Below are 20,388 nucleotides of genomic sequence, written 5' to 3' on the forward strand. Positions count from 1 at the left end.
TTTACCCTGTAAACACAAAAGTTTTGGTTTCAAACCATATGCTCATATTTCATTGCATGCAACAGCTATAATCCCCTGTCCATCTAGCTCAAACCCAACTCAGTATAGAAAGCCTCCGTACTAGGCTTCCTACCCAAAAAGTCCTCAAGCGTCTGCATCTCATCCTGCGCACCTCCTCGTTCGAGCACAGTATGTCTGTAGCGTCTTCCTTCCTTGCCGTTCATTGGATCCTTCTTAAAGACAGTGTAGAACATATCCGCCGAGTAGACTTGCGAAGACAGGTAGCCGTAGTATCCAGCATCGTAGCCACCAATCAAGTGGCCAAAAGTGGCTTGACCGTGTCCCCAGTCAAAGCCTTGACCGAGTTCTTCAGGGCCATCGAGAGAGCAGATTTCCTTGCGGAGGGAGTTGTATTTCTTGCTGACTTCAAGGCTTTTGATCTCGTCGTGGGAGGTTCCTTCGTGCACGGTCATGTCAAAGATACCAAAGTGGAGTTGGCGGAGGTTGAAGAGGGCATCGTTGACGTGGCGTGTGCGGATTATGCTGTCAATCAGGTTATCGGGCATAGTCTCTGGGGGTTGCTTGTCCGACTTGTTGGATTCCGAGAATGCGGCTTTGTAGCTGTCGGAGAGGTAGCTGTAGTGGTGAGACAGGCTGCGCAGTTGAGAGGCGGTCCAACACCAGTTTTCGAGCATTTGAGAGGGAGCTTCGACAAAGTCGCGAGCAGTGGATGTGCCGTGGAAGCGAGAGTATGTCGTGCGAGAGACGAGATCGTGAATACCGTGACCAAGTTCGTGGAAGAGGGTTACAACCTCGTCGTGCTTGAGCAGGGAGGGCTTCTTTGGCGTGGGCTTTGAGAAATTGCAGACCAGTGCGGTTGCGGGATATCTTCTCTTGCCATTCTCGTCAATGTAGCCAGGCTGTAGGTTGAAGTTGGCAGCATGACCATATTTGCCATCTCGAGGATGCAAGTCGAGGTAGAGGTATCCAACGAAGCCACTACCTTCACCCTCATCATCCCAGACACTGAACACTTGAACATCGGGATGCCAGATTATATCGTCACCCTTGCCAGTAGGGCTGATTGAGTCGCGATCCTTGCCAGTAACTTGGACAAATTGAAGACCGAACAGCTCCTCGAAGATTTGCAGCATGCCACGAATGGTGGTCTCAAGAGGGAAGTACTCAGCGATGGCTTCTTGATCAAGCTGATATTCATGTTCGAGCATCAGGGTGTCGTAGTAACGGTGGTCCCAAAGATAGTACTTGCCGTCGTTCTTCTCTGCGACGCCACGATCCTTGAAGTCTTTCTCCTTCAAAGTCTTCAGTTTCTTCAGCTCTTCGACACCACCAGGTGCAAGGCGTGTGCGAAGATCACCCAAGAAATCATCAACAGTCTTAGGAGTCTTGGCCATCTTGTCCTCGATGCGGAAGGTGGCGTGGTTAGGGTAACCCAGAATGCGGGCAGCCTCATCGCGCAGCACGATGGCTTCTCTGAAGAGTGGCACGTTCTCGTTACACTTGTTCTCATTCGAGGTGAAGACCTTACGACGAACGTCGGGGTTCTTGCAGTATTTCAAGGTAGGGAAGAGGTCGGGGTATTTGAAGGTAAGCCAGAGCTTGCCAGCGTTGTCGCCATCTCCCTTCTTAAGGCCATCAAGTACATCCTTTGGCACGCCTTCCAACTCTTGCTCAGTGAACCACAGACCGCCCTGCTCTTCGTTCAAGTTCTTCTGGAAGGTGATGCTGAGCTCAGACAGACGCTTCTTGATGTCCTTGAAGCGGTCACGCTTGGGACCAGCAGGGACGTTCAAGCCCATGCGCACGAAGCCCTTGTGGTCCTTCTCGAGCAAGCGCTGACTCTCGGGGTCCAAATCTTTCGAGTTCTTGAGAGCAGCATCAACAAGCTTGAAGATGTCCTCGCGCATGCTGGCTTCAATGCCAAACTCGTCCATCTGTTTCTCAGCTTCGATCGAGGCGTCTCTCAGCTTGGAGTCTGTCGAAACGGCAGAGTAGAAGCCAATGATGTGTGACTCGATAGCCATCTTGTTGTCGTCGAGAGCCATTGGCAGGACGACATTGTGGAAATTGGCCGACTCGGGGGTAATGTCCTTGACGATCTGGTCTTGGATGCGGCGGGACTGGTCTAGCAGACGCTTGGTGTCTTTGGCGAGGGATTCGGTGGTTGCGGTGAAGAGAGGAGGGGCCTGAGGAGGTTTCTGGTATTTGGCTGAAGCCATGCTCATCGAGGTAATGTTTCGGGTGTTTGCAAGGCCAGAGGGCAGCTTTAGCGGGGTGAAGTGAGTCGTCAGAAGACTGAGACGGGAGGCGATGCGTGTGAAAGCCACCGTGAGCAGCAGGAGGGCGAGTGAGAGGAGGAAGAGGGATCTGTAGCTGAACTGCTTCTTGACTGAATTGGTAAGCGCCAGGTTGAATTGAGTGACCGGTCGGTGTCGGTTTCTAGGCTGTTTGGAGAAGGTCGCCTGCTCTTGCTCTTGCTCTGGCTCAGGCTCGCAGCTGCCATGCGCTGGAGCTCAGCCCCGCCATATCTCCGTATCCGTTTCGTGTAACTTCACCGAAGTTGATCCATCATCTGAACAAACATCACATTGCGACATATCACTGATCCAAATGAGGTTCTGAATAAAACGGCAAACCCCTTGAGACTTTAATCTATCAATCCAAGTGTGGAACCGCATTCCGCGCCGTAAGCCTGCGAACCCCTTGCCGATGCCATGCTATCACCATGTCTTCCTGTTCTAGCCATCAAGCGTCGTGATCTGACGCGACGTAGCACAAGTCTGTGCTGACCACATGCGCATCTATGCTTGACCCAGATCTCACCCGTCTTACACCGCTCCCAACTCTTCTTGACGCAGTATGCCCATGTGAATCATGAATCCCGAACCTTCCCTCAGATCGTCTGTCAACACATCATCTGGGAGTCTCCAGGTTTTAAAATGCGTCTTGAACTCTTCGAGCCACTCCTCGAACACGTCCGGCTGTCGAAGTTGTTGTGCTACCACACACACTGTTGGTCGTTCGCCGCTTCTTGATCGACAAATATCCACGCATGTTTGGACGAACGGCTTTATTAGAGCATAGTTGTAGATGCAGTCGCAAGCAATGACCATATCAACTCCTTCAGGCGCATTGTTGCTCTTGAGAAACGAGTCAACATCATCAGTCTCCCAATCCAGAGGCTCGATTGTTATATTCGAGCTTGGCACGACGCTTGCCTTTTTCGATGGTTTCTTGTTCTTGCCTCCAGTTTGTGTCGATGTAGTGTTTTCGTCGATGTTTTCTTTCAAAAGTTTGAGTGCATATGCCTGATCTGTTGCGACATACTGCCGGACCAGCGGAGCCAGTGTCAAAGGTACAATTCCAGCAATTCCCGATCCCAGCTCAAGCACACTTGACTCTGCAGATACAATACCATATTGTACTAGTATGTTGCCGGGTGATACCAACCACTCTGCAAACCTCGGAGTGACCTTCCATACCACGGCACCTGTAGTACCGCCTCCTCGTGCGGAATTGAGGACAGTGGGAGATTGCTTGATGGAGAGGTCACGAGACCCAATAGTCAACTCAAGGAGGGGTGCTTGTGAATCTATTATGCCAAGGTTCTGAGAGGGGATGTCTTGGGAGAAAAGCAAGAAGGTTTCTGTACAAAACCTACCGTTACCATGCTGAGGAAGACTGGGGCTGGGACTCTAGGCAATCACCTTTCGAGGCATCCTCAATCTCGGCACCTAGCTGAGTGACGAACGGGGCGAGAGACATGGATGACAAGTAATTATGCACAGGATCGGGTTGCGACAGTCATGCTCCGAAAGACAGTAGGCAGATGAATTTGTGAAGAGGGTGTGATGAAGATGGACAGCACGAGCCGGCACAAGAGGCAGTGGAGGAAAGACTGGAAAGTGAATCTCCCAGCATCCGGAGCTCTGACCTTGTTGTGGCGCAAGCACGAGGAGATCGGTGCGTCATTGGCCGTGGGCGACTGCGGAACCAACCAATTGTGTTTCTGAGGGTTCAACGCGCCGTCATCACAAGTCCGCTCCTGCCTGCGAGAACGTCTTTCCCTGCCAAAACGAGGCTCTCCGTTCTTGCCCTTTTACTTTTCATGTCTTTTGACAGTTTGCCCAACATCACAAATCTCTACAACATGGGCGACATCATGCAGCGATCCGACCTCAAGAAGTTGACCCCCCAACCCAAGCCTTACAAGAAGGGCCCCTACACAGTTGAGGCCAAGGGTTACGAGAAGAAGGACGGCGAAACAATTCCTCGCGTACACCCGTTAGCAAAGGACGGTCTCATCAGCACTCCCGCTCCCGACGTCAAGACCATCTACGACATTCTCCGCAGCAGCTCCAAGAAGTTCGGAAACGCAAAGGCTCTTGGTTACCGCAACCTGATCAAGGTCCACGATGAGGTCAAGCAGATCAAGAAGGTTGTTGATGGCAAGGAGACCACCGTCGACAAGACCTGGCAGTACTCGGAGCTCAGTGGCTACACATACCTCAGCTTCGTCGAGTATGAGCAGCTCTGCTTCAAGCTTGCCTCTGGTTACCGTGCTCTTGGCATGAACAAGGGCGACCGCATCCACATCTTTGCCTCTACCAGCCCTTGGTGGCTGGCCACTGCTTACGGTAAGCGCCTGCCTATCCGCTGTATTGTACATCTTCTAACATGACTCCCAAGCCGCCTCCTCTCAATCCATGCCCATCGTCACCGCCTACGACACACTCGGTGAGGAGGGTCTCATGCACTCTCTCAAGCAGACTCACGCCAAGCTCATCTTCCTCGACCCTCATCTCCTCACCAAGCTCATCAACCCCCTCAACGAGACCAAGGATATTCAATATGTCGTTTACAACAGCCACATGGAAGTCAAGAAGGACGATATTGAGAAGCTCAAGAACGCTCACCCCCACCTGACCATTCTCAGCTTCGATGAGCTCACCAAGAAGGGTGAGGAGAACATGGTTGACCCAGTTCCTCCCCAGCCCGAAGACCTTTGCTGTATCATGTACACCTCCGGCTCTACTGGAACTCCCAAGGGTGTCCTCCTCAAGCACAAGAACGTCATTGCTGCTAGTGAGTACTCTCCTCTACTCCATTGCTGACTTAGCTAACCCGTCGCAGTTGCTGGTGTTGACGCCATCGTTGGTCCTTACCTTGGTCCTGGTGACGGTCTTCTCGCCTACCTCCCTCTTGCTCACATCCTTGAATTCGTCTTCGAGAGCGCCTGCTTCTACTGGGGTGGTACTATGGGTTATGGAAACCCAAGAACCATCTCCGACGCTTCGGTCCGCAACTGCAACGGTGACATTCGCGAGTTCAAGCCTTCAGTCCTGATCGGTGTTCCTGCAGTATGGGAGACCGTAAAGAAGGGTATCGTGTCAAAGGTCGACAAGACTGGTGGTATTGCCAAGCAGCTCTTCTGGGCTGGTATGGCCGCAAAGAGCACCATGATGCACCACTCCAGCCTGCCTTTCACCGGTCTCGGCACCAGTGTTATGGACTCTGTTATTTTCAGCAAGATCAAGGAGGCCACAGGAGGTAGATTGAGAATTTGCATGAATGGTGGTGGTCCAATTGCAAAAGACACCCAACGCTTCATCTCAATGGCCATCGCTCCTCTGATCAGTGGCTATGGTTTGACCGAGACAGCTGCCATGGGTGTTATCATGGATCCTCTTGCCTGGACCGACGAGGCTCTTGGTGGTCTTCCTGCCTCAATCGAGGTTAAGCTTGTCGATTTCCCCGATGCTGGCTACTACTCAACCAACAACCCTCCTCAAGGTGAAATCTGGATCCGTGGTGATTCTGTCACCGACGGCTACCTCGATCTTGAGAAGGAGAACCAGGAGTCGTTTGAGGACGGCTGGTTCAAGAGTGGTGATATTGGTGAATTTGACAAGAACGGAAACCTCAGAATCATCGATCGTAAGAAGAACTTGGTCAAGACCCTGAACGGCGAGTACATCGCTCTCGAAAAGCTTGAGTCCATTTACCGTGCCAATCACGTTGTTGGCAACATTTGCGTGTACGCGGATCAGAGTAAGAACAAGCCTATCGCCATCATCGTCCCCGCCGAGCCTGCTTTGAAGTCTTTGGCTTCCGACAATGGCTGCAAGTCGGATGATCTTGAGGAAATGTGCCACGACAAGAAGCTCAACGAAGCTGTCCTAAAGAACTTGCAAGCTACTGGAAAGAAGGGTGGTCTTGCAGGTATTGAGATCATCGAGGGTGTTGTCCTTGCCCCTGATGAGTGGACTCCCCAGAACCAGCTCGTCACCTCAGCACAAAAGCTCAACCGCAAAAACATTCTTGAGAAGTACAAGAAGGAGGTTGACCAAGCATACAGCTCATGATGAGTTGACAGGATGTGTTGCTTGTATTTTTAATTTTTGGTTTCGCGTTACGACTTCCAATGATGCAGGCGCAGGGGTTTCCTCTCTCGAGCAAGCTGGGCGATTTTGTTATCTTCTTTCTGTTTTCATTATGATTAGCACATAATATACCCGACTCTTCACGTTCAGACTGATCTTCGACTATCTGTTGTTGGTGCTATGCGTCATACTCTTATATGCCGAACACGTGTAGGTCGATACTTTGGAAAGAGCAGTTAGTACGCAGTAGTTGCCGGCCGACATCTCGTCAAGTTCTCAACCATGACCGTCATCATTCATTTCACTTTTCTTCATGAAGTGATCCTAGCATCAGAACACTGCCAACCACATCCAAAAACGACTGTACACGATTCGTGTGTATCCACTATCAGTTGCCTCCGTTACTAGAGGAGTAATTGTCTAGAGAGTGAGTCGATTCGCAATTGCCGACGCATACGCACAGTCTCACCAGGATCGTTCCTTCAGGGAGTCAACATGCACCACAATCATCCCCATCATTTTTGCGTACATGGCTTTTAATTAGCATGTCGACCAAAGAGGCCATTCGGATTCCAAGGTTCCACGATAATATAGCCTGATTAGAGCGGATACATATGTGCGGACGAATTCAAATCTGTTGGATAGTGCGTGGCTTGCAGAGCTACGTGTTTCAAGTTCAGAAACAATTGCGTTTTGCTGCAAGCCTTGTACATGCAAATGCATGTATTTCGCAGGATCCAACAGGATTGGAATCATCGCGTGCCGATCGCCAAGGTTGCCGTCTATATTGAGCGCTCTTCCTAAATTGACAGGATCGCAATGATTATAGATATGACACTGCCCACAGGAGGGATCACGCCTGTTGGTCTCTTGACCACGCGTTTCGAAGAGCTGTTGTTTGGTGGGCTATGCACGGCAAGATGCCATCGTTGCCCAAATTCAGCTATAATGTCACTAGAGACTATCCTTACAACTGGTTCACACCCGCAGCTATCCTCGGAGGCATGTTCTTGACAGCATTATTTTCAGCCATCAATTTCTTCTCCACGGCCTATAACATGGTATCCGTTACAACCAATCAACCACAAGAGATCGAAGCAGGCCGATATGGAGGGTCGTATGCGCACTTCTTTGCGAGCAAAATTCAACCCAAATGCGATGATGCTGTTCTTGGTGTTGGAGCACGATTCCGTACCAGTCGGTCGGTGTTCGAACATCAACTCAGCTCTTCGGGATCTATTGGAGCGCCTTCAATGACTTACCATAACGAGGTCATTGATTCGTGCTATTCGTATCGAGTTATGCTTGACTTTTCGACTTATAACAGGCCTGCTAGTCAGATCAACATCTCGGCTTGGGGCTTGATTGTCACAGTCGATCTTAATTGCTATATCGACCATCACGGCGATGTCACTGCCAAACGGTTCAATCTGCAGACCTCTATCGACCCCATCAGTAGCTTGCAGACTGGCCAGATGCACATGAGGCCGACATGGCAGATAGATGTTGACGCAGGTCATGCTTCAGCTTGGGCGCAGGTGCTCATGCTGTCTTTCTGGGAAGAAACCATCACCGCCATAACGAATCAGACCAACAAATTCCAAGGCTCTGAAACTTCGACACCGCAACGCACCTTATCCCAGGGATATGTGCGATTGGACAGAACGAGTGGCACAGCAGACATGCGGAACGACCATTACTTCGACATGGCATCTTGGGTGTTTTTTGACGCAACCAAGAACGAGAAACATCAAGGCAGTATTGGTGACTATTACCGTCGAACCAACGATAGCTATGTGTACAGCACAACATGGCCAAACATCTGGGCTCCCGTCGATCGACTTGCCAAAGCTGCTATCTCAGCCGTGTACCTAGATCTGGGACTGTCCAATCCCGAATCACCCAAGGACAGTATGGTCTCTAATGCCGACAATTCACGCTATTGTAGTACCAATCTCTCTACCATTGTCGCGCAAAGCCCTATCGACATTGACATTTCATACATGGATTCAATCGTTACAGTAACAGATTGTGATGCCCAGCAACAATTGCCAATAGGAACAGAACTCCAATTAGGCACACTGCCAGATCCTGCGGGAAACGCATCTTCGGCGGCTACAATCGGCACTACCTATATGTGTCGACAACCTCAACTTAAACCACCTTTCAACATTTTCGTCTCTATCCTTGTTGCCGATCTAGTCTTCTTGCGCACAGCGTGGTCATTATACAACTCCATCGTCGCTTACTTCCTCAAAAGTCGGCATCCGGATGCAAATATTTGCGATGAGTGTTTGGCAAGGAAGAAAGTTGAGGGCAAGGAAGAGACGGCTCACGTGGATAAAGTCTATGGATTTGACGAACATACTATTGAGCTCGACTATCTTGGGGCGCCGAGTGTAGCTGCTCGGCGAAATGACCAAGGCAGCACGCAAAGTCTGTTGACGCATCGACACGTCTAGCAGATCTGGAAGAACAAACAACAATTGCATGAAAATTGGTCAACCGAGTATGGCCACAAGGCCGACACGAAAACTTTGCTATGTTGAGGCAGCACAGCATTGACAAAGCTCGTTCATGCGATCTCATACCGAATCTTTCTCTCATCCCAACATGCAAAAGGAAAATCAACATGAAGTTGCTCGCTCTATGCTTCCCCTTGACAAAGAATCATGGTGTTATCAGTCATGACTGTGTGAAATTCCAAACAATGGCAACCTGACCCCAGTCAAGAAATACATCCGTGCCAACTGATTCTTCGAACAATCCCACATTCCACGATCCAAGAGGACCAAAAGAAAGATGGCATCATTTCCTTTTTTCTTTCTGCAGTGACGGATACCATACCCACTCATGAGCGACCATGACGAATTCCCAGAACTTGGTCTCTGCATGCAATCCAGGAAACGTCGAGACTTGTTCCAGCTTCCAGAGTGTTTATTGGGCGAATTCTCTAAAGTCGAACCCTTTCCATCACTCTCCGAACATCAAGCTGTTTCTATACTTCTAATTGACATGTCATTGAAAGAACGAGATTCTAAGAGCTTCGACGGGAACCTGTGGAAAGAGAAAGCAAAAAGTATATACATCAAAAATGCAGACTAGGCAAGGAGAATGCTAGAACTAAGTCGAGAAGAACAAATATCATGTTTTGAACAACCTATCAATGCTGGATATATATGTACACGAAGACCATGAACTCTTCCAAGCAATGCCCGAAGCGAAACATAGAAACAAATGCTACGCTAATGATACAACATCCAAAAAATATTCCTTTACTTTTTCCCTTTCTCGAACTCCATTCAAGTCAAATCATTAAAACTCTCTCTATCTCCTCGCGCGAGGGACGACAGGAGCACCTTCCCATGCAGTGCCTCTAGGCAAAACCTCTCCCTTCATAAGCAAACTCAAACTGCCCAGCTGACCTTCATCTTCAATGGTACTACCAGGAAGACAGACGGAGAATGGCTTCAGACAGGCTCTGTTTCCAAGCTTCACGTTGCCGACCTTCATGACGCGATCTTCGAACAAATGGGTTTGAGCACCGCAAGCCCTATTGATGTTGGCCTCGTCACCGATTGTGACGCAGTCGTACTCGGTAATGTCGGAGGACAACATGGTGACCCTTGAACCAATGGTGACACCCATGAGGCGGAAGCACATGTTGATGTATGGAGTACCGACCAATTGTGCTGCGAGAAGTGGCTCGCACAGAGTTTCCCAAGTGCTGGTCACGGCTTCACTGAGCCAGACGTTGAGACTCCAAAGTGGCCATTCGGCTGGCTTGTATTGACCAACGAGGAGCCACTTGAGAAGAGCTGTGAACAACAAGGCTGGTGCTGCGAATAGCGAAACGTAGAACAAGGGCAGCATGAGCAATGTGTAGACTGCGCCGATCTTGTGGTATCCATCGTGAGCTAGTTGCAATCCGAAGCCCAGGCCGAAAATGATGACTGCACGTGGTACGACGATGCGAAGACCTTCGATAAGCAGTCTTGTAGCGATGCGACCTGCCGATGGTCGGAAGAGAAGACTATCCTCGTGACCTTCGGTACGCTGACGATTAGGCATCAGTACTGGTGGAGAACCGAAGCATGAGCTGTTGTTGGCCATTTGGGTGTCTGGCGGTGGAGCAATAGAAAGAACACCAAGCAAAGTACCAGAAGCCAGAGTAGTGCCCTGAGGAAGTACTGAAGCATTGCCAGCGAAAGCACGAGGTTCGAGTTTTGTCTTCTTGAGGGTCAGTTGGTTGTTCCTGATGACACCTTCTCCCATGATCACTGCGTCAGCTACGAAGCTCTCTTCACCGATTTCGAGCAGACCAAAGTTGACGCTGCGAGCTGTCGAAACTTCGGCGCGTTTACCGATCTTGGTACCGAGAGCTCTGAGGAAGGGAACAATGTAGAGTGTAGCGAAGACAGGATGCAGTACATCCAAAGCAAGATCCATGAGTCTCTCGTTAAACCACTTGCGAAGGTAGAACACACTGTAGGTGCTGTAGGTACCTTCTTCAAGGCGTCCAAGGAAGATGTAGCGGTACAATAGCAATTGCAGGAAGACCAAGATTTGGTACGCGAAAGCAATTGGCACAGAGAGGATGGCGACTTGTCCCCAACCGTTGACACCGCGAATGTCGAGAACATCAAAGAGCATCAAGCCTGGAATCTGAGGCACGAAGTAGAGCAGAGGGAGAACCAGGAACGCGATAATCGAGTTGCCAACAAGCATGGCTGTCGCTCGAGCGTTCGAAGGTCTGGTATCTTGTGGCCGAGGAGAATCTTCAGCATTCTTCACCTTGTCGAGACGTGCGGGTGATCCATGGTATTTGTGGAAACTGGGCACAATCATGCCAGAGGGTACCAGGGAGAGCGATGCAACATCTGCTTCCTCACTGACGATGGCACCACCTTCAACAACACAGCGCGATCCGATGGTCGCACCGTTTTCGATGACAACACGCCTGAGAATCAAGCGTCCTCTCTCGACCACACAGGTACCTAGAACAACATCGCCACCAATCACGACATCGTCTCCGATCTCAACGAGATCAGCGCATGGTCCGACCTGAAGAGGCCCAAGATGACAGAACTGTCCAACCTTGGCACCGCAAGCTCGAAGGAAGATCGGATACAGTCCAGAGTCGGCCATCAGCTTTGGGTTGGCCAGTGAAACCAGACGATCCGCGAACCACCAACGGAAGTAGTAGAACCCGTAAAGAGGATACTCGCCGGGTTGTGACTTGCCAAGGATCAACCACTTGCCTACAATAGCTACCAGGCTCAAAGCAGGCGGGATCACCACGAAGACGCCATAAGCTGTCAGGATGGCGTAGCCGATGCGACCAGCAATTGCGTGGAAATCGAACAACAGATACGGAACCAGGATCTCGATGGATTGAAGGAAGAAGATGAACAGCAGCGGCAGGATCTGGGCGATACCGCAGAGGACGTATCTGGTTTGCGATACAGGCAAATAGTCACCGGTCCATGAGCCAGTACCTTCAAATTCACTGTCGAGAGAGTCGACTTCTTGCAAGTCAATTGAGAATTTCTTGCTCTTGTCCACAACCTCAAAGCGTGTCGCAATTTTGGCCGGTGTACGGAGCTCGTAGATGTCAGCAAGTCCGATGGAAGCAAAAGGACGTGTGTCATCCTTATCGAGTTTTGCCTGTCGCAGTCGCGAAATCAGGATTGCTGCTATCAGGGAGTGTCCACCAAGGTCGGTAAATATGTCGCTCGTGGGCTGAACGCGGGCTCCTGGGAACAATGGCGACAGGGTAGCCAGCATCAAGCCCAGCACACCATCCATTTCGACGAGAGAAGCAGATGATGATGAGATAGCATCGTCATCAATGTTTGATCTTGCAGCTGCCCTCTCGGCATTGATACGCTTCGAAACATCTTGCAGGGCTTTTCCGTTGATCTTGCCGCTGGGCAGTCGGGGCATCTCATTAGCTTCGATGAAGAACACTTCCTCCGGACGCATGTATGCTGGTAGACTGTCAAAGGCAATCGAGTGAATCTTGGCGGTATCACGGGGAGCTCCGTCTTTGAGAACCACAAAAGCCTCAAGGCGAGCAGCTTCTGTGCCAGCATTGGCCAAGATGACAGCTGCGGCTTGCACGTCCGGTACGTCGTAAAGTCGTGATTCAATCTCGCCGAGCTCAACACGGAATCCACGGTGCTTGACTTGGGTATCGATACGGCCAAGGAAGATGATCTTGCGATCGGCCTGAAGTCGCACACGGTCACCAGTGCGGTAGATTCTCTCTGACTCGGCAGTTCTTAGAGGGTGGGCGATGAACTTCTGTGATGTCAAATCAGGGCGTCCAACATAACCGAGACCAACACAAGAGCCTCCAATGGCAAGCTCTCCTTCAGCACCTTCCTGCCATTCGAGAGGTTCGAGAGCAGTCGAAGCACCGTCATCAGAGATGGGAAGCAGAAGGGCGTGATATCCGGGTAACGGCTTGCCGATTGTGACGGGCACATCAGGTTGTAGTTCGTCCCAAGTGGCAGTGACAGTGGTTTCGGTTGGACCATATGTGTTGATGATGCGAAGGCCAGGCTTTGCGAGACTTTTCACCAGTGCAGGTGGGCAAGCTTCGCCGCCGAGGTTGATGAGACGGACAGACGACGGCAGAAGAGAGTCTCCATCATCGGATCGTGCGATGTTCATGATGCCAATGAGAGTTGGTACTGCATTGACAACGGTGACACCGCGCCTTGCCCAGACCATGGGCAGAGCAGGTACATCTCTGCATTCTGCACGGGTACCAATAGCGAGGTGACCACCTCCAGCAATGGTGACCCACATCTCTTCGACAAACATATCGAAAGCCGGGCTGAAGCCATTCCAAACGATGTCGTTTGGACTTGTCTCCAGGACTTCCCGCTCACTGAGAGAAAACATCAAAGCAGCAGAGTGTGGGATAGCAATGCCCTTGGGCATTCCGGTAGTGCCTGAAGTGTAGATGAGGTAAGCAGCATCTTGTGGTCGAGGACCAGGAGCTGCAGATTGATGTGATGATGCCTCTGTAGTCAATTGAGAAATAGTGCGACATTGAAGACTGGTGTTGGATGATGATGCGACTCGTTCTTGTACTTCCCGGACTTGGTCGGCGTGAGCGGCGTCACTGATGATTAAAGAGACTGAAGCGTCGACGCAGCAGATAGCAGCACGCTCGGCGGGGACATCTGGATCCAGCGGAAGCCATGTGGCGCCGGAATATGTTGTAGCAAGGATAGCGAGAATCAGGTCGAATCCCTTTTCTAACCAAATGGCCACTGTTGGTGCTTTTGTGTCATCGGCACGTTGAGAAAGAGCTGCAATGCGGGTGGCTAGCGATGATGCCCTGGCGTCTGCTTCGGCGTATGTGATGGTATGTAGTCCATTGTCGGTCTGGACGGAGTAGGCAATGCTTTCGGGCTGTATCCTTGCCTTGTGTTGAAATAGTTGTGGAAGGGTCGTCACTGATGCCGGTGCGATCGGTTCAGCATCCAGGGGCGCATCTCCGATGAGGATTCGTGAATCGATATTCGATGCCTTCCTAGGAAGACTTTTCATTAGGTACGACATCTTTGCAATGGTCCCGCTAAAGCGCCACTATAATCCCCTGTACAGCAGGTCCTGCAAAGAAAAAAAAACAGGTCAAACGAATGACGTGGAACGAATTGCAAGAAGTCAAGTTAGTAAACAATCGATTCAAAAGGAGACGCAAAGGAAGTTATGGAAGCACAGAGGCAAGTGACACCATCATCGAAGGCGTGACTTCCAGACAAACTCTCAGCTATTCTCGGCAAGAGGCATTTACGAGTGAGCGCGACACGTGCAATCTAAAAGACATAATGAGAAAATACAGACCAGGCCAGGCCAGCCTTCCGTATACGCGTGGCCTGTAAGCTGCAAGAGACACAGAACGCGCGGCGCTCTCCTGTATTCACGCACGGTATAGGCTTTGGGCGTCCGTATGCGGCGCCAACGTCGCGGAGTGGTGCGGAACCCGTCAAAGGTTAACCAGAGTCAGCTGCAAACGTACGACGAGAATAAACCTCTTCGTTCTAAGACGTGAGGCTGACCCGAAGGTGAACACCAACATTCGCACAAACGATTGGCCCTCGCGAGGAGTTGAGGTCAAACTGTCAGAGGGACGCTGTTGGTCTGGACTGGAAACAGATCGTCGCCAAGCCCTGGACAAGCAATTTCTCCGCATGCCAGAAAGGCTTGTCCTGCTTTGGGAACCAACACGTTGCAGATCCCTAGGCTGTTATACGCGAAAGTCGCACCGTCTCGCTCCTCAAAGTTCATGCTTACCTCTGACTCGCATGTGGTATTACATAAAAGATTGAAGCTTTTCGGACAATTCGACATCGATCATGTTCATTCACCAAAGTTTGTGGAGATCCGTGGACCAATCCCAAATTTGGAATGTCAACGAACGCCCAAGTTTACGTGAGACATGGCGCGCGGAGAAAATCCACGGAGCCAACGTAGATCGAATCGTAAACAGAAAATTTGTTCTTCCAGCCCCTGTCTTTGATCACATCATTACATCGAGATTACACGTCTTTCCTCTAACCGCCGCGACCCTTTCCGTAAACATCTTTGCTAGCCATGTCCTTGCAAATAGGATGGTAGAACTCCTTGTACTTCTCGAACGTCTGTTGAGCCAGCTTTTCATCACACTCTCTCAGGTTTCTGTAGAGCGGGCGGACAAACTTCATGCGACCGACTCTGCCAAGCAATTCGGTGGTGGGAATGTACACACTCTCGCATCTTGCCTTGAGACCGACAATCATGTATCTACTGACCACTTCGACATTCTTTGAGGCAGCATAGGAGTACACCTCACCCATCTTCTCCACCAGAGCTGGTGAAAGAGGTGTCTTCCATGTCTGAATCTTCTCGAGGAATACGACGGATTGGTTGGCCGACCATGACGAGATATCCGAGGCTGAAGGCAGGAACTCCGAGCTTCCGCTGTTCAGAGCCTCCCACTTGCCGGCGAGGTCATAGCAGACGTCTACCATGCTGGTGTCAAAGTCAGGCTTGGGAGGGTAACCGGGCTTGTAGAACCACGTGTCCCATTCAACAGAGTTCAACTTGTCAGTCGCCTTCTCGTCCTTCGCAAAGAAGTCAAGCAGAGTGGCCTTGAACTCGTACGAGTCAAGAGACTTCTGAGCAAAGGTGGCAAAGTAGTGGGGAATAAACTTATCCCACTTCTCTTTGCCGATTAACTTCTCGAGGTAGTAGAGGAAAGTGAAGCCCTTCTCGTAAGGAATGCTGGAGAATGCATCATCGGGATCCTTGCCCTTGAGGTCAGGAATCAGTTTTGTGTATTCGTGCTCAGCACCATAGCCTTCAATACTGTCTGTCAAGGCCTTCCATCCGATGATTGCGCTAAAGTCTCTGTGGGGTTCACCGTGGATGGCGGCCTGGATTCTGCGCTCAAGGTAAACGGTCCAGCCCTCATTTAGCCAGAAGTGCTCCCAGCTGCAATTAGTGACTAAGTTACCAGACCATGAATGGGCGAGTTCATGTGCAATGACGTCGACATTCTCGCGGTCGCCAGAGACAAGAGTTGGTGTCGCAAAGGTGAAAATGGGATTCTCCATTCCACCGTATGGGAAACTGGGAGGCAGGACAAGCACGTTGTACTGTGTCCAAGCGTAGGGGAAGACAATCTTCTCAGCAGCCTGGATGAATTTCTCGGTGGGCTCAAACTCCCACTGTGAAGCCAAAAGCTCTTCAGGGCCAGTGTGAACGCAACTGCGAGGACCAATAGCAGCAGAAGCAAGGTCTCCACTAGCAAGAGCGAAGAGGTAGACGGGCATGGGGATCTTTTGATCGAAAGTGTACAGAAGAGTACCGGGAGCATCACCCTCACCAGGACGGAAGTCCTTGTTTCCAGTAGGCAGACCGCTAGCAAGGACAGGGAGAGGAGAGCGGATGTTGAAGGTGAAGGTCGACTTGACATCAGGAGTGTCCTGGCAAGGCAAGAGCGAACGAGCATGGATGGCCTGACATTGAGAGAACATGTAAGGGTGCTTCTTGTTGGAAGTTTGCTCAGGAGTCATCCACTGAACAGCAGTGCACTTGTCCGTGGTAGCCATGGTGACCTCAATTTCGGCGTCTCCAGAGTGGTCGTCAGGGATCTCGATGGTAAGAGGGCTTCCATAAGGCTCGAATCTCTCTCCAAGATTCCACTTGGCCTTCTTCCCAGCAAGCTTGACTTCCTGAATATCAAGGAAGCTGGTATCAAGAACGACCTTTCCACTTCCCTGACCCTTTTCTAGTCTCTCCAACTCCAGCTTGATGGTACCAACACATCTGTTCTTGTTGAACTCCAGCTCCAGGTCCGCTGTCACATGCTTGGTTCTCCAGACATTGTAGTTACTCAATGTGTTGGGATCTCTGGGCTGATGAATTGAGATGTCCACATTGTCCGCGATAGGACGATTCAGCATGGCCGCGGGCGATTTGTGCATTGTTGCGAACGTCTTCGAGCTTGCAACGAGATTCGAAGATCCAGGAATTGGTGATTTTGCGAAGACTCTGAACAAAGAAGAAAAAGCCTTGTTCATCTGTCTCTTGGGGAAGATGGAATTTTTGCAGCGGCGGCCTGATTGAAGGAAGTCGCGTGTTCTTCTCAAGTTGGCAGGTCGGAAACGGCCGAGGCTTTTCTTGGTGGAAGGAGCTTTCGCAAAATCTGGAGAGAGCTCTGTTTCCATGAGTCACGTGTGGAGCTGTCTCGTATAACGAAATTGCCAAAGAGCACGAGCACAATTCTGTATTCCAGCCGATCACTACCGACCGATAGGTAGGAACTACATATGACTGTACGACTACCACTGATTGATATTGACGATTCTTGAGAAGCTCAGCCAGACCAGAATTCGTTGAAGCATTTATTTAAGTATTGGTCGAAATGCTGTTGCTCTCATGTTCGAAGGGACAGCGTTCGGCTTGAGCATCAAGATTTGAAAACCGACTTCGACCAAAGTCTGCTGGCTCATAGCGTCTTTCCATCTTTCCAGGACAGTCCCGTCGAAGCTATCGGACTCAAGAAGATGTTTCTCGAATTAAAGGCGCAAATTAACCAGCACCCGTACAACCATCAGGTGAAGCACCTCCGGCAGACACAACGGCGCGACCTACACAAGCCTTTGTACCAACAGGCAAGTCACCCTTGGCATACCACTGATATCCTTGCGGATCGTCTGTAAGAGTCTTGAATGTCCAATAAGTCAGATCTCCACAGCCTATCGGACAAAAAGTCAGCAAAATTGAGGAGCAGAGGGAAGAGTTTTGGTACACGAGAGAAATTCCTCGTCTTTCTGCATGCACAACCTGGGGTTCATGCAGCCATGAAAATGCAGAGTGCTCTCGAATCAGAATTGTGTCATGACGAGGCGAAGGTTTTCAGCCTTTCAGTGGACACTACTCCGTTCTTGAGGAGATTGCGTATCGCGGTGATTCGCTTTTGGCAGACTTGTTTACATGGAGAGGAAAGTGATTTTTACTGACCTTTAATCTGATGCTTGAGACCTGAGCCATCAGTGCCAAACTTGTCTGCATCGAAGTTGCGGCCGTATATCTCAAAATGGTCGAAGAGGAACTTGTACCAATCACCACAGATGTCGGCAGCTGGGGGCGGCGGAGGTGGAGGCGGAGGTGGAGGGGCGGTTGCTTCTGCTGGTGCAGCTGCCTCAGATGTAGTAGGCGCAGGTACTGGGTCACTTGAGGCCTCTGCATCGGTATTGGCGGCGTCCTCATCATCTGTGTCTTGGAAGCTTTGAAGTTCAGCAGCGAATAAGCTGTCGAAATTGGCATCTTGCGGTGTTGTGACATTTCCCAGGTCGACCCAAAGGGAGATTGGGAAGTCATCATCATCGTCTGCCGAGACCTCGGTTCCAGAAACAGGATCATCCGCTGGTTGGTCTATTCCTTTCTTTGGCTTGGGTAGCCCAGGAAAGTATCCGGTCGTATCCCACCACCTACGGTCCTTTAGCATTAGAAATCATCTCTCAATTGTTGGTCAAAGAATGCGCATTACTAACCACATGCTGTTAGCGAGCATTGCGTAGCTATCGGCATTGCAAGAGGCTCTCTTTGCATCAGTCTCGTTAGCAGCCAATCTAGCCACTAGTCCAGGGCCGTAGACCGGTTTGCTGTGAGCCTTGGGATCCGTCTTCAATTGCTGGTCAAGGATGTCAGGTTCGATACCACCAGTTGCGATTCGAGTGTGCATCATCTCATGAAGGAAATACGATCCGGTAGTTCCAAGCCAGTTCATATCTCTCGCGTACTTGGTATTGCCGCTTGCCAGTCCCTGTTCTACTAAGTTGAGCTTCTCGCCGAGGTCGTCCAGCGTGAAGAACGGAGGGCAAAATGCGATATAGTTGTACCATCCGAACCACCCGTTGACCGACCAAGCATAGCCTCCGATAGTTTTGCCCCTCATATCCATAGAACACTTGTTCTTGGGATCCTTACAGCTCATAGTAATGTAAGCCCTACTAGAGGTCTTGCTGGTCTTGAACTCGGCTACGCGTTTGAAATTGCCAGATATTCTATTTGCTTGTGCTTGGTATCCAGCACCCATCCAGAAGCGGCCGGATTGCTGAGCATGGATATTGGGCCCAGGAAATGTGGATGCATAATTTGCAAGTGTAGTGGCATCCCAAACCGCGGTCTGGATCATGCTCTTCTGACTGTCGCTGCAGCCAGAGTTCTTGTCGAAGTATAGGTATCCACCTGAACCGCTGGCCAGTGTATTGAAACAGTTGTCATTTGGGTTATTACCATCACATAGATCGGGAAGGTCGGGGATACCTGAAGGATAGGGGTTCGAAGGAATGCCACTGGGGAAGGAGATATTGGCCGGAGGTGACGTGGGATCAGAAGCCCATGGATCTGGGAGGTCGTCTCGAGGTAGAAAAGACTGAGGAAATGCAACTGCAAACGAGTATAGACAGAGCGATGATAGTATGTTTCGCATGATAGAGAGAGCGATTTCTGGAGAGGGGTGCTGTTAATGATTACAGGAAAGTGCTTACATCTTATAACTGATATATCAATTCACTATGGACACACGGGATGCCTACCTGAGTCGAATCCCCGAGGTTGGAAAACATTTAAGCGCCAACAGTTGTGCGAAGCGTCTAAAATGCAGTGCGTCCAAGGCATCGACGAGGCAGAAACATACCAGCTGCATGATACAACAAACTAGTTTGATAGTGCCTCTCCATGTGCCGGAGCGTCATTCTCGCTCACTTGTACACACAAGAAAAGACAACTGCCGAAGGATTGAGGATCTGATAGCTGCCATTTAAATTTGGAACGTTGGTCGGAAGCGGTGTTGGATGCAGGCCTATAGAGTTGGAAAGGCGTCGAATAGCTCGCTTAGGACAGGCGGTTGCAGATATGAAAAGACGCAAGTGTTCTTAATTTAGAGGCTCATCCAAGGAGATCTGTAAGGTCCAGCCTTCTATCGGATGCCAGTCTGTGTCTTGATAGGTCCAAGTGTCTTCAGAGGTCCACCCAGGCGAACTGACTCCAACAGATAAAGAGGCAGAGCATTAGAATGCGTTTGCGGGCCAAGACGCCAGCCTACTGTTTGACGTTGATTGAGACTGTGGTAGCGAGTAGTCCGCAGATATTCGGCAGCAAAGATTTTGGGAGCTAATCAAGGCGATATGATATCCTTTCTGCTTGCAAAGTTGACGATTTGTCGGTCACTTAATCAGTCAAAAAGTCATCGCTTGGTCCTCAAGGGTTCCGGCATCTGTTGTGTTGGAGAAGACAACTACCTCACACTCATCAACGAATATCCTCGGTACGTATCATGAGGATTTCTGCGAAATTCCTTGGCCCCTACATTGCACAAGTCGTGAAGGATGAAGTTGGCAAGGAGGGGCGTTCCAAAGGCAGCGGCGCCTCCCTCGCTCCACTTCAAGCGCGCGCGTGTCACCGTCGAAGCGCT

The 20,388-nt window shown here is 50.4% G+C and overlaps 7 protein-coding genes across 7 annotated transcripts; 2 read left to right on the forward strand and 5 right to left on the reverse strand.

Moving 5' to 3' along the window:
- Positions 1-83: 83 nt before the first annotated feature.
- M437DRAFT_55689 (metallopeptidase MepB) lies at positions 84-2,240 on the reverse strand (the record flags this gene model as incomplete). The annotated part of the gene is made up of 1 exon (XM_041022916.1): positions 84-2,240. The coding sequence occupies one exon, from the start codon at positions 2,238-2,240 to the stop codon at positions 84-86; it is 2,157 nt and encodes a 718-aa protein (XP_040876924.1).
- A 609-nt stretch (positions 2,241-2,849) lies between these two features.
- M437DRAFT_55557 (uncharacterized protein) lies at positions 2,850-3,786 on the reverse strand (the record flags this gene model as incomplete). The annotated part of the gene is made up of 2 exons (XM_041022898.1): positions 2,850-3,667; positions 3,729-3,786. 2 exons carry the CDS (start codon positions 3,784-3,786, stop codon positions 2,850-2,852), a joined length of 876 nt encoding a protein of 291 aa, XP_040876925.1.
- A 397-nt stretch (positions 3,787-4,183) lies between these two features.
- On the forward strand, positions 4,184-6,386 carry M437DRAFT_55367 (acetyl-CoA synthetase-like protein; the record flags this gene model as incomplete). The annotated part of the gene is made up of 3 exons (XM_041022861.1): positions 4,184-4,658; positions 4,711-5,106; positions 5,155-6,386. The coding sequence occupies 3 exons, from the start codon at positions 4,184-4,186 to the stop codon at positions 6,384-6,386; spliced, it is 2,103 nt and encodes a 700-aa protein (XP_040876926.1).
- A 938-nt stretch (positions 6,387-7,324) lies between these two features.
- M437DRAFT_55670 (uncharacterized protein) lies at positions 7,325-8,866 on the forward strand (the record flags this gene model as incomplete). The annotated part of the gene is made up of 1 exon (XM_041022914.1): positions 7,325-8,866. The coding sequence occupies one exon, from the start codon at positions 7,325-7,327 to the stop codon at positions 8,864-8,866; it is 1,542 nt and encodes a 513-aa protein (XP_040876927.1).
- An 865-nt stretch (positions 8,867-9,731) lies between these two features.
- On the reverse strand, positions 9,732-13,970 carry M437DRAFT_55365 (Non-ribosomal peptide synthetase C-terminal; the record flags this gene model as incomplete). Its single annotated transcript, XM_041022859.1, has 1 exon — positions 9,732-13,970. The coding sequence occupies one exon, from the start codon at positions 13,968-13,970 to the stop codon at positions 9,732-9,734; it is 4,239 nt and encodes a 1,412-aa protein (XP_040876928.1).
- A 1,007-nt stretch (positions 13,971-14,977) lies between these two features.
- Positions 14,978-16,870, reverse strand: M437DRAFT_55710 (leukotriene A-4 hydrolase; the record flags this gene model as incomplete). The annotated part of the gene is made up of 1 exon (XM_041022921.1): positions 14,978-16,870. One exon carries the CDS (start codon positions 16,868-16,870, stop codon positions 14,978-14,980), a length of 1,893 nt encoding a protein of 630 aa, XP_040876929.1.
- Positions 16,871-17,498: 628 nt separating this feature from the next.
- Positions 17,499-19,404, reverse strand: M437DRAFT_87095 (uncharacterized protein; the record flags this gene model as incomplete). The annotated part of the gene is made up of 3 exons (XM_041028583.1): positions 17,499-17,665; positions 17,931-18,400; positions 18,464-19,404. 3 exons carry the CDS (start codon positions 19,402-19,404, stop codon positions 17,499-17,501), a joined length of 1,578 nt encoding a protein of 525 aa, XP_040876930.1.
- Positions 19,405-20,388: the final 984 nt, after the last annotated feature.

Source organism: Aureobasidium melanogenum, assembly GCF_000721775.1.
Source record: "Aureobasidium melanogenum CBS 110374 unplaced genomic scaffold scaffold_22, whole genome shotgun sequence".
Classification (NCBI taxonomy): domain Eukaryota; kingdom Fungi; phylum Ascomycota; class Dothideomycetes; order Dothideales; family Saccotheciaceae; genus Aureobasidium; species Aureobasidium melanogenum.